This window comes from Crassostrea angulata, chromosome 2 (genome assembly GCF_025612915.1).
Source record: "Crassostrea angulata isolate pt1a10 chromosome 2, ASM2561291v2, whole genome shotgun sequence".
NCBI classification, from domain to species: domain Eukaryota; kingdom Metazoa; phylum Mollusca; class Bivalvia; order Ostreida; family Ostreidae; genus Magallana; species Magallana angulata.
The window spans coordinates 8,183,225-8,197,142 of NC_069112.1; the positions used below are offsets into that span (position 1 = coordinate 8,183,225).

General features: G+C 36.9%; 1 protein-coding gene across 1 annotated transcript in view; it reads left to right on the forward strand.

The window, feature by feature from the left end:
- The window catches only part of LOC128171913 (transient receptor potential cation channel subfamily M member 2-like), an 89,431-nt gene that overhangs the window by 13,920 nt on the left and 61,593 nt on the right, over positions 1 to 13,918 (forward strand). Inside the window, exons 3-6 of the mRNA XM_052837686.1 lie at positions 10,533 to 10,693; positions 13,248 to 13,413; positions 13,501 to 13,648; positions 13,775 to 13,886. Of these exons, the coding sequence (XP_052693646.1) occupies positions 10,533 to 10,693; positions 13,248 to 13,413; positions 13,501 to 13,648; positions 13,775 to 13,886 (587 nt within the window). The remainder of the gene's footprint in view (positions 1 to 10,532; positions 10,694 to 13,247; positions 13,414 to 13,500; positions 13,649 to 13,774; positions 13,887 to 13,918) is intronic.

The window sequence follows — 13,918 nt, forward strand, 5'->3', positions numbered from 1 at the left end:
AATTGAACCCCATGCTCCTGCACCAGGAGCATTTCGTCTTGAAGTGGGGCAACATACACAAGATGTCTTAACTGGGTCCCCCTATTTCTATAAGAGCATTCCCCCAGATAACCCACCGCCATGGTTGCCCCGCCCCCAGCGAGGTTGACATCGATACTAGTGGAAATCTCAGGACGCGGAGACATCTTATCATAAACCCGCTGTGCTATGATTGTAATCTCAGCTGCAGTATCGACCACCGCGCTCACCAGGACACCATTTACCTTGATCGATATGCGCCACGCACTTTCCCCATATCCAAGGCCCCCGACCTAACTGATGGCACAACTAGAGTGGCCGACCCTACTGTTGGAGTTCCTGAGAATTGTACCTGCCTATCATCCGCCTGTTTACTGGAACGCTGGCCCTGACGGTGTGGTGAATCAAGCTGCTGTCGATTTGGGCACTCTCTCCGAAAATGCCCCAGATGATTGCATGCATAGCACAACCCAGACCCCCGCTGACGGCTGCGAGGATTAAATGAAGAACCCCCCTGAGCCCCCACGGGTGTCATGTTCCCTGTTACAGGCCACACTAGAGTGTGCGATGGACTCTCGTCTTGGTGAACCATCACGCCTTACTGAGTTGTAGGAATCCCTACGCGGTGCGGGCGAGGGAGATCTCGACTGCTCCCCACCGGACAACTGACCATCTCGCGACACAGAATGTACCCCCCTGCGTCGTGGCGCAAACGCTTGTCGGCTCAGTTGATATGTCTTGACCGTTCGCACAGCTTCGTCTACAGTGAGTGGAGGACTATCGATGAGTTTCCGTCCGGCTCGCGGATCCTGGCAGCCCATCGCATCGTAGAACTGCCTGCTCTTGGAGCACCTGTCCCGGAACTCTCGCCCCTAGAGCCTGCTGCGCTATTTCCATAACCCGGTCCCCCCCATTGCTCTAAACTTTCCTCGGACCCCTGGGTCATGGCGTTAAACTCTACCTGAGAGGCCGCTTGCAGCGTGCCCTTCCCAAACCGCTGCTCAAAGCGCAAAGCTAATTCCCCAAAGCTCATTTCTTCCCCCCGCGAGGAGAGGATATGATAGTACTTTAACGCAGGGCCTTCAACTGACACACTTAGGGCCAACATGCTGTCGTCATCTGTCCACCCGTAGTACCTCGCTAAGGTTCGGAACTTGGCGTAAAACAACCCCCACTCTAAACTACCATTGTACCGTAGACTTTTGGCCTCAGCTGGGATGTTTCGCCCTGACCGCCCCCAACTACTGCTGGAAGTTGAGACACTTCCCCCCGACCTTCCCGGGGTCCCCAATGACATGTTCTCCCTAACTAATGGGTAAGCAGCCCTAACTTGACTATCAACTGTGGCACTCCGTGGTGCTGGAGTACTGAAAGTGACATTGTATCCCTGCCCCAGGGATGAGTGCGAGTGGCTATGGGTTTCAGAGGGTTCCGAACAAGAATGCATAACCCCCCTGTGAGATGACAGACTTTCGAGCACAGGTGTATCTGGGACTGCCCCACCATACAAGGGTTCCCCCCAGGGCACGGCCCCCTTACTCTGACGGGCATGGGCCCCGAAATGGCTGTCCGAGGAGTTCCCCCACTGCCTCCAGCACCCCCTGGGCCTGAAACTACAATCCCGTGATGTTCCCCATACCCCCTTGTCTCCACACCTGGCCGCTGCCCCTCAACCTGCCCCTGCCCAGAGGAACCACCCCCATGAGGACCACCCTCCCCCATGCTACCTGGTGTCACCCGAGCAGTGCTCACAGTGTTTTCAGCCCTGGGAACGCTAGCACCTACTGGGGGGGGGGGGGTGCCCAGTGTCTACACACCTCTGACCCACAGACCACGAGCTCACTAACGCCTCTGGCGGCAGGTTATCTTGTGCTTTATCCTTGGGACTTGATCCCCGAGAGCGAGTTCTCCCCAAGGACCCTTACATCCCCACCAACAGTTGCGTTATCTGGGCTAACTGGGATTCTAAAGCTCCAACCCGTGCCTGCAATTCAGACGCACCCTGGTCCCCTCGGGCATACTCTCTGGCTTCATACCTTGCCATACTAACAGGGTCCATCTGTCCTGCCCCAACATTACCCTGTTCTCCCTCAGCTGTCCCCAATACATTTGTTTCCCTTACAGCCTCCCCTCTGTTTACCTCCCTAGTAAGGAACATATCTACTTCCCCTACCACAGTGCTATCCTCAACTGTCCGGGCCTGGGGAGTACTGTAAACCGGTGGCCTAAATGGGGTAACAAATCCGAACAGTTGGTCAAATCTGTCAGGTACATGGCCCCCCATGGCATCCATATCCCTTCCCTGGGCCCCAGCTAAGCCAGCCGGCTTAGCTCCCTTGCCCCCCGGGACACCCATGCCACTCCTGTTCCAGGAACCGCCCCTACCTAACCCAAATGACCCCTGACCATCCGCCATTTCCCCCCACAACCAATATCAACAAATGTATCATTCACAGCTAGTCACCGCCGTTGCCTAGCACGGCTATTTACATATGCAAAAACACAATTTAACTTTACCAAAAAATTAAAACATAACATATAATTTACAAAAATTAACACGTGGCCGAACCGCGCGGTGTCCCCTAGGCACCGCGCTGGTCCAAACTGACCGCTAGAAATCCTACCGGCGACGCCAATTAAGTGATTTCAGTGGTCAAATAAACAAGTAACAAATCACTTAAGAGAAAAACAGTTATATTATTATGATAACAGATATAAAATAGATAAACACTTGGAACAAGACCTTCTCGTGGCTTCTCTGTTGAGATTCCCGGGAAGAGGCAGAAGCCCGCGAAAAGGACGCCGAGCCCGATGGAAAATAAACGGAAGTTAACCCCCCCCCCCCCCCCCCCCAAATACACTGCAAAACTTTATGTTACATTCATTAGTTTCATGTTTAAAAAGTTCACATATGGTTTCGGTTATCAGAAAAAAAATTTCACAAACCAAACAAACAAACAAACAGACAAATATAAAAATCAAACTAGATTCTTGTTATAGCAACAAAAAGGTCTTCCGTTCCTCATGTATTAATCTGCACAAAGGATCCATTTATCTTGTAAACATAAAATGGGTATACTATATACACTAAAGGAATTTCCAAGAAATAAACAAAACAAAAATACAACCTATCAATTTTTTAGTACTGTCTGTGACGACCGGAAGTTACGCCGGATCAGACAGAACATAGTAAACATATCTTCATACATTGTCTTGTCTTTCCTCAAAGTTTGGATGTTCAAGTTTTTGTAAGTTATAATATCTCGTTGATAAATGTTTTTTGTCTCGGGACCGGAAATGTACAAACGGAAGTGATTTAAGAAATTGAAAGTAGATATTTTAGTACATTTACTTACGATACGTTCATCACATTGAGTAAAATATTTAAAGAAATCTAAAGTTTAAGAAAAAAAACCTCTATTGCATGAACGCTTTAAGTGAAAACCGGAAGTGACGTACGACCAAATGAAACCCATTAAACACATGTTAAATCAAATGTCCATTAGAAGTTTTGCGTCTTAATCTCTCACAATTTCTGAGATCGTGCGGGTACTTTGTTTTGAGAAAAGAAGGCTACTTGAGTTATTTGAGATGTCTCACCGGAAGTTAAACTTTTTTTTAATTGTTTTACCATGTGTAGATGACCTTTTGTATTTCTTTTGCTAAAATGATACTTCCATGCAAAATACCCAAATTATTTTAATAAAATCAAAATAAGGTGTACTTCCTGTGACGACCGGAAGTTACGCCGGATAAAACAAAATAGTGTTAACACATGTACAAACATAGATCTATCATCTCACAAAGTTGGTTGTTCAAGCCGTTACCGTTTTTGAGATCTCGTCGAAATAAGGTTGTTTGTCTCGGGACAGGGAACAAACAAACGGAAGTGTTCAATGAAAATTGAATTTATTAGTTCTTGTTTACTTGCCTATCTTACATTATTATTTATTGAAGTAACTAAAACTATCGAATGAAAACAGTTAAACAGATAATCAGCTTGATTTGTTTTATCTCTTCCAATCTGGACCGGAAGTGACGGTCGACAAAATAAAACTGTTTAAACACATCTTCAATCAAATGTCTATAATCAGTAAAAGTTTCTGAGATCTTGCGGGTACAAAATATATTTAAAAAAAACTTCCTGAGATAATCGATATATCTCACCGGAAAGAGATTTTTTTTTTATTTGACATTGCATAGATGACATATGTAAAAATTTATACTAATGTCTTTATTCTACGAGAAATAAATTAAATACGTAAACACATTTTTCTGAAGTGCTTCCGATGACGACCGGAAGTTATGCGAGCAAAACGAAAAAAATGTAAAATTGTTAAAGTCATTACCGTTTTTGAGATCTCGAGGAGTCAAATACTTTGTCTCGGGACAGGAAACGGACAAACGGAAGTGCTTCATGAAAATAAAAGTTAGTATTTGTTAAACATTAGATAACAGGACTTTATTGCCTATCAATTTATTTAAAATTGTCAAAGAAAAACAGTTAAACTTATAAACAACATGATTTGTTTGAACTCTTCCGGTTTGAACCGGAAGTGACGGTGGACAAAATGAAAGCAGTTAAACACATCTTCATTCCAATGTCTATCATCCATGAAAGTTTCGTATCTTTATCACTAATAGTTTTGAGATCTCGTACGCGTGGGAACAACTTTTTTTTTAAAAGCTACCTGAGATAATTGAGATATCTCACCGGAAGTAGAATGTTTTAGTTAATTTAACATCGCATAGATAAAACATGAAAGAATTTATACTATCATATTCATTCTTTGTAAAATAAATAAAATACGTAAATAAAGAAATTTCAGAAAGAGCGGTCAAGGACGACCGGAAGTTGCGACGAACAAAACAAAATAGTTTAAACACATCTACAACAATAAGTCTATCATCCCTTAAAGTTTGGATGTTCAAGTCTTAATTGTTTCTGAGATTTCGATGCCACAAGCTTTTCGTCGCGGGAGAGGAAACAGACGACCGGAAATGAATTTTAAAAAATGAAAAAAGCGCCTTGAGATATTATCGTTTTCTATCATCCCTAAAAATTTCAAGGAAATCTATTCATCCACATCTGAGAAATTCTCCGAAAAAAGGAGAAAAAAAGAGAAAGAAAAAAAAAACATTACTATCATTATAAGGTCTTCCGTTGGAAACGGAAAACCTTAACAAAAAAAAAAATAAACTGAAACTAGAGCAAAGCTCGTTGCAAAGCAACGAGTGGATCTTCCGTTAATGTCGGAAGTAAAGCTGGAAGTTCCTGTAAGAAACAGAGCTCTTAAACCAATAACAAGAGTAACTAAAATAAAAAGATGAAAAAAATCAAATTATTCCTGGTACGACTTAACAAACCCGAATGATTTTAAGTACGATTTAACAAAAACCTTTCTGATTTCAAGAACGACTTAACAAAAAAATCCGAATGTGTTTAAGTACGACTTAACAATTATTTTTGGTTAGAGTTAATTTTATTATAAACATTACGCTATTTTTTAAACCAAGGACGCGGAAACAAAATTTCCGGAAAAATCAATTTTTAAACCCCGATATCTCTGTAATGCATCGTCTGATTTTAAAACGGATTTCAATTTTAAATTAAGCTTAATAAAAGCTGCTTTGTTGCTTTATAGTAAATATCAAATTATTGGTCAGAAAAGAGTTATCATAAAAAGTCTTAGTAGCCCTTGTACCCCCTAATGTGTGGGACCAGCCCCTTTTTCTTGATATCAAATAAAGGTCTCGCTAATATAAACGTATTTTGTTCTACAAGTGTTCATGAATTGTAAACCGTTCTCGAGATATATGAACAAATGTGTTTTAGGGGCCGACCCTTTAACCCCTTACCGGGGCCACTAACAACAAAATTGTTGGTTTAATATTGTTCTGAACATTATTTTGAACAACTTTTGTTCTACATTGCTTTTAAAAATATTTCTCCTTTTTCAGATATTTATGATCATAGTTTTGAGTTTTGGCCCCTTGAAACCCCTAATTACGTAATATATGACTTAGGTATGGTACTGTATAGTTGAACAACTGTACAATGAACATTTTTGCTTCTATAATGAATGACAAAATATTGTTCAGTAAAGAGTTACTGTAAAAAGACATTAGAGCCCTTTTGGCCCCTAATTTGAGTGGACAGCCCCTTTTTCTTGATATCAAATTTAAGGTCTTGCAAATTTAAACATATTTTGTTTAACAAGTGTTCATGAAATGTTAACCGTTCTTGAGATATCTGCGCGAATGTGTTTTAGGGGCCGACCCTTTAACTCCTAAATGGGGTCATAAACAAAAACATTTAAGGTAGCATATTGACAAGAACACCATTTTAAGCAACTTTTGTTCTACATTGCTTTTAAAAATATGTCTCCTTTTTCAGATATTAATGATCAAAGTTTTGAACTTCTGGCCCCTTGAAACCCCTAATTACGTAACATATGACTTAAGTTTGGTACTGTATAGATAAACAGCTGTACAATGAACATTTTTGCTTATATAATTTATATCAAATTATTGTTCAGTAAAGAGTTATTGTAAGAAGACTTTAGAGCCCCCTTGGCCCCTAATTTGAGGGGTCGGCCCCTTTTTCTTGATATCAAAGGAAAGCTCGGGCAAATTGAAACAACTTTTGCATTACATGTTTTAACAAATTATGTGCACATAGAAAGGTATTACAGAAAATGTGCAAAAATTTCGTGAAAAAATTTTGTGCTAATTTTCAGGTTCAGGCGAGCTTCGAGGCCTTGAGCAATTTTCATAATTGGAAGCATAGGGGTACATCTACAGACATTCATCTACAACCCCTGAAAATTTTAAGCTTCTATCTTGATTAGTTTCGGAGGAGATACGTGGACAAAATGACCCTTAAAAATTTACAAAATCGTCTATATCTGAAACCGGAAGTGACGTCATCAAGCAAAAATTTAATAATATGTAGCGTCGATGACGTTCTATCACCCCTAAAAATTTCGTACAAATCGGTTGGGTAGTTTTTGAGAAATAACGCTCCAAAAAAGTCAGAAAAAGAAAAAAAAGAATAATAAGAACTAGAGCAAAGCTCGTTGCAAAGCAACGAGTGGGTCTTCCGTTAATGTCGAGAGAAAAGCTAGAAGTACCTGTAAGAAGCAGTGATCTTAAGCCAAGAACAAGAGTAACTAAAACAATAAGAAAAAAATCGAATAATTCTTGGTACGACTTAACAAAAAGCCGAATAATTTTTAGTACGGCTTAACAAAAACCTTTCCGATTTCAAGAATGACTTAACAAAATAAACCCGAAAGTGTTCATGTACGACTTGACACGATTATTTTTGGTACGAATTATTTTTTAAACCAAGAACGCGGAATCAAAATTTTCGGAAAAATCAAATTTCAAACCCCCATTTCTCTGTAGTGCATGGTCCGATTTTAAAACGAATTTCAGCGTTAGATTAAGCTTAAAAAGTTCCTTGTTTTTGCTAAATGAAAAATATCAAATTATTGCTTATAAAAAAGTTATCATAAAAAGACTTTTTTTAGCCCTTTTAGTCCCTAATTAGAGGGGCCAGCCCTTTTTTTCTTTATATCAAATAAAAGGATAAACAGCTGTACAGTGAACATTTTTGCTTTTATAATTTATAACAAATTTTTGTTCAGTGAAGAGTTATTGTAAGAAGATTTTAGAGCCCTCTTGGCCCCTAATTTGAGGGGCCAGTCCCTTTTTCTTGATATCAAATTAAAGGTCTTGCAAATATAGACATATTTAGTTCAACAAGTGTTCACAAAGTGTTAACCGTTCTCGAGATATCTGTATAAATGTGTTTAAGGGGCCGACCCTTAAAATCCTTAGTTGGGCCATCAACAAAAATTTAAGGTGGCATATTGTACAGAACATCATTTTGAGCAAATTTTGTTCTACATTGCTTTTCAAAATGTTTCTCTTTTTTTCCGATATAAATGATCAAAGTTTTGAACTTCTGGCCCCTTGAAACCTTTAATTACGTAATATATGACTAAGCTATGGTACTGTACAGATAAACAGTTGTACGATTAACATTTTTGCTTCTATGATTGATAACAAATTGTTGTTCAGTAAAAGGTTATTGTAAGAAGACTTTAGAGCCCTCTAGGCCCCTAATTTGAGGGGCCAGCCCCTTTTCCTTTATATCAAATTAAAGGTCTTGCAAGAATAAAATCTTTTGCATTACATTTTTTCACAAAATATGTATACATGAAAGGATATTTCAGAAAATGTTCAAAGATTTCGTGGAAAAATTTGGTGCTTATTTTCAGGTTCAGGCAAGCTTCGAAGCCTTACACAATTTTCATAAGTGAAGTCAATGGGATACATTTACATACATTTATCTACAATCCCTGAAAATTTCAAGCTTCTATCTTGATTAGTTTCGGAGGAGATGCGTGGACAAATGACCCTTAAAATTTTACAAAATCGTCAATTTCTGAAACCGGAAGTGACTTCATAAGTTTAGATTTTAATTACCTCGAGTGTTTACGATACCAAATAAGTTCTAAAAATTTCATGGAAATCAGTTGAATAGTTTTTGAGATATAAGCCACAAAAAAAGTCAGAGGAAGAATAATAATAATGACTAGAGCAAAGCTCGTTGCAAAGCAACAAGTGGGTCTTCCGGTAATGTCGAAAGTAAAGCTAGAAGTTCCTGTAAGAAGCAGGGTTCTTAAACCAACAAACGTAAGAAACTAAAACAAAAAAAATCGAATTATTCTTGGTACGAGTTAACAAAATCCGAATGATGCCAAGTACAAATTAACAAACCCCTTTTTCTCTGTATTGCATCGGCCGATTTTAGAACGGATTTCAGTTTTGAATTATGAATAATAAGCTCTTATTTTCTGCTTTATGATTAATAACTAATTATCGCTTAAAAATAAGTTATAATGAAAAGACTTTGTAGCCCTTTTGGCCCCTTATTTGAGGGGTTTGCCCCTTTTTCTTGATATCAAATGAAAGGTCTTGTAAATATATCCATATTTTGTTACACAAGTATTCATGAATTGTTTACTGTTCTAGAGATATTCGAACAACTGTGTTTTAGGGGCCGACCCTTAAACTCCTTACCAGTGCCACCAAAAAATATTTTTAGATCCCATATCGTTAAGAACATTATTTTGAGCAATTTTTCTTCTACAAGGCTTTTCAAAATATTTCTCCTTTTCTAGATATTAATGACCAAATTTTAAGACATCTGGCCCCTTGAACCCCCTAATTACGTATCATATGTCTTAAGTATGGTACCGTATAGATAAACAGATGTACAATGAACATTTTTGGTTCTATAATTGATAACAAATTATTTTTCAGTAAAGAGTTATTATTAAAAGACTTTAGAGCCCTCTTGGCCCCTTATTTGAGGGGCCAGCCCTTATTCCTTGATATCAAATAAAAGGTCTTGTAAATATAAACACATTTTGCTCAACAAGTATTCAGAAATTGTTGACTGTTCTAGAGATATCTGAACAATTATGTTTTAGGGGCCGACCCTTAAAATCCTTACTGGGGCCACCAACAAAAATTATTTAGGTAGCATATTGTTAAGAACATTATTATAAGCATTTTTTGTTCTATAATGCTTATCAAAATAATTCTCCTTTTCTAGATACTAAAGATCAAAGTTTTGGACTTCTGGCCCCTTAAAACCCATAATTACGTAACATATGACTTAGGCATGGTACTGTATAAATAAACAGATATACAATGAACATTTTTGGTTCTATAATTGATAACAAATTATTTTTCAGTAAAGAGTTATTGCAAAAAGACTTAAGAGCCATTTTGGCCCCTTATTTGAGGGGCCAGCCCCTTTTTCCTGAAATCAAACGCAAGTCCTAGTTAATCTGAACAACTTTTGCATTACATGTCTTAACAAAATATTTACACATTAAAAGCTAGGGCCGAAAATGTGCGAAAAATTCGTGAAAAAAAATGGTGCCTATTTTTGAGCTCGGGTGAGCTTCGCCGCCTTGCGCATTTTTCAAAATATCAGATAAATAGGATCATCTACAGACATTCATCTATTATCCCTGAAAGTTTCACGTTTCTATCGCAATTAGTTTTTGAGAAGTTACGTGGACAAAATAGTCCTTAAAAATTCACTAAATCCTAAAACTCTCGAACCGGAAGTGACGTCATCAGCCAGAAATTTTATGATATCAAGTATATTTGTTGCTCAATGTGTCCTGTAAATTTCATGCAAATCGGTCATGTAGTTCACGAGAAATAGCGTTCGAAAAAAGTCAGAAAAAAAATAAAAAATAAAATAATAATAAGGAAAAGAAACAATAGAATAACAAGAGGGTCTTCCGTCGGAAACGGAAGACCCTAAATAAAGAAAAAGAAACCGTAGAATAACAAGAGGGTCTTCCGTTAGAAACGGAAGACCCTAAAAAGGGAAAGACTGGCGTACGATAACAATGGTGGAATACATACATTTATATTTAATGTTTAATTCAAACAAAATATAAAAACGCATTTTCTTGTAGAAACCTGGATATTATTTCGCAAGAACAAGGAAGTAGTTTCAAACGTCATACAGGAGGCTTATGGACATTATGAGGACATGGAATTTGGAGAAGATAAAGATGAAAAGAGTATTGGTGATCCACAACGTCACATTAAACTCATCAATATTGCCCCCCAAAAGGTTCAGTTTTGGCGTTGTTTTCTCAATTAACTATATATTTGACATAAACAAGTCTATAATTATGTTGTCTTTTAACAGCTTGTTGGTTGTTGTTTTTTTCCTTTGTTGTTGTTGTTGTTTTTTCCTTTAGTATGCTGTTTTCAACTAAAATTATGTTCTAAGGTAAATATTAGTAATAAGCCATAGGTCACAAAACAACGTCTAATAAAATTAACGCGTTCGTTTGTCTTGTCCGTATCCGATCTTATTGAAACCTAAAGTGATAATAAAGAAATAAACCAAACTGACCTACAAATTGATTTAAAACAAATTAATTAAAGATCATGTCAACTGCAGTCAATTTTTTATCAACAGAATAAAACATGACTGATATGTGTCGTTTTTGCAGTCGTTTTGGAAATATAGACCGCTTACTTTTTTTCTGAATAGAATTATTGCATTTAAAAGTTAAATGCAATTCAAATATTTGAGCACTAATCCCTGAACGCCAATAGGCATTTAAAATGAAATCCTGATTGCGATATATTCCAGTGCAATACAGGAGATAAATACAAAAAAGGGAAATAGTTTGACCTACTTGTTCGAGCTTTAATTATCATCTTTTATGACATACGCTTAGCTACAAGCATAAATATATCCACTCAAAGAAAATGTTTCTAAAGTTATACGTTGATGAAAAGTTTTTTTCATATTTAGGACAGTGTTTAAAACGAGCAAAAATGTAAAAAAAAAAAAAGGAATATCAGAAAATTAGCGGTATCCACTCATTCTCTCACCAGAGGTCGTATTATACAAGCTTCGCTTACATCTCTGTCAACGCCGGAAAAGAGTGTGTCACATGATCATAACAAGCATGGCGTGCACATGGCATTGGTGATTCGTTTCTCCTGTACAGTAAGTTTGAAGGGAGGATCTAAACGGGCAAAGACTTAGTGGGCAAATTTAAAACTATCATAGGAAATGACATTGCTGCTGATTTGTGTAAAATCAACGATTAATTTTAATGTTCAAAAACTGATTTTTCTAAATTTTCAAACATCTGTGGAACTAACTCATGTGATCAAATTTTAATTGTTAAATCCGCGAAATAGTTCTCCCAGTAATTTTGAAATAAACATGAATGAATATAATCATTGCGTAGACCCTGAGGTCCACGCAGAAAATATATAAGCGAGGTTAAACCGGATGCTATGGGGAAAATTTAGCCTGCGCATGAGCTAGCCTGGTTCCTGTGCGTAATGGGTAGCTCAGGGAACCAGGCTAGCACAAGTTTATCTGAATCGGGATCGGGATTCCGTGCCATATGACACATATAAGTTCAAAGGCGCTGTTATTGTAAAGTTGTTGGTAAAGGGTACAGACAAGGTATTCCCTTTAAAGAAATGATTGGCATGTGATATGAACTATCAGTGTTATGAAATAAGTTAATGTTATGCCGAAACTACAACATGCATCAAAAAGCATAATTTGCAATGTTTTGTTGTTTTCCGAATACACATGTAACTTTACTTTACATTTATAGAAGGCGAGGTTAGAGAACTTCCCGATTAATTTTTTTAAGCATTTAAGTATGATTGAATAATTATGTCACTATAAAAGTTTAAATCTCAAGAAAAATGCATCAAATTATGAAATGTTTTAATTTACACAAAGCTGTCACTGCATAGTTAATAAAGTAATGCGAATCGTAATGTGTGTACAAATAGCAGAATTCACCGAGTGCCTGATACTATACATGCAAACTTCATTCATAAATAAATCATAATTATTTTAGAAGTATGAATCCTTTAAATTCTGAGATAAAAAGACAGGGCTATACATGCATGTATACGCAATACAACGTACAAATTAAGCGGTTAAAAGCAGAGGGCTGGATTCTGTGGAATCTCTGATAATTTTAAGGCTTTCACGTTTTCGTTGGAAACACATGCAAATGGTCCACGTATTGTAGTCCTTTTTTAAAGGACAGCAACTTGTATCTATAAATAAAAGAAGCAAATAGATCAATTTTAATTACATTTTGCCCATAGTTTCAGAGTGTACTAGAATATTGTACATCAGGCGTTGAAAGAGGTGTAAGCAAAGCTTGTGTTGCACGACCTATGCTGGGAGAATACATCCACGTGTGTGAATGCAATTTCTAAATACCGATCTATAAAACTTACCGACATAAAAAAATGTGATTTGAGTCATACAGATTGTTCAAGGGTTTGATACATCCATGTTTTCTATTTAACAATAGGCTAAACACATTTTTGATTGAATAATAAAGATATACAAAGTTTTATCTTTCAGAAACTTTTTTAAAAAATATGTATTTTCGTGATTGTTACCCCCAAAACTCAGTGTGACCGTAAAATACCGGTACTGTGGGTATATTAATTTTGAACAAAATCAATATAGTAGAGATTTATATACGGAAAAAAAAGTACAAGAGCTTAAATTTTCCTTGAAATTTTGTTTCATTATAACTCATTTCTATGCAAATTATTTTTTAAAACTTAAAAATAAGCAGTTGCAACATGAAAGTATTTTTTTTTTATACATATGCCAGCCTTTAGATGATACGTCGGAAGATTTTAATACAGAAACCTGGCCATGTGAATATACAAAAGCAATTTACGAGAAGATCATCGGAGAGGATGAAGATCAACTGCTAGAATTTGAAAAACATATTTCAAAACAAGAAGTATCGTTTTTCAATCCGGAAATGAATATAAGTATGTTTTTATCAACGTTAACATTTTTATAAATATATTTTATTTACCTTTATATGAATAAATTCATGTTTTTTTTTTTTTTTATAGAAATGCCTGTCCCCATTGCTATCATAGTCTGTGAAGGGGATTTGAGAACTATTGTACATGTAGCTAAAGCACTCAAAGAAAACGTCCCAGTGATCATTATGAAAGGATCGGGAAAAGCGGCAGATTTGGTGCTTGACTACATTGACAAGTAATTACTTTCAATAAGTAGTATTAAACGAATAAAACACATGATGTTGTAATTATCCATTGAATAGTAATTGTATTATTTATTGACATGATCATATTATTTACTGATTATATGTTTTATTTGTAGAAATGACGAATTTCGTAAGAAAGCCAGTAACTCATTCGGAATTCAGTTTGATAATGACAAATATAGATTATTGCGAAAGTATCTTGGAAAAATTATCAGACATAAGGATATTGTAAGTTGATATCATATATCTAACATTACAAA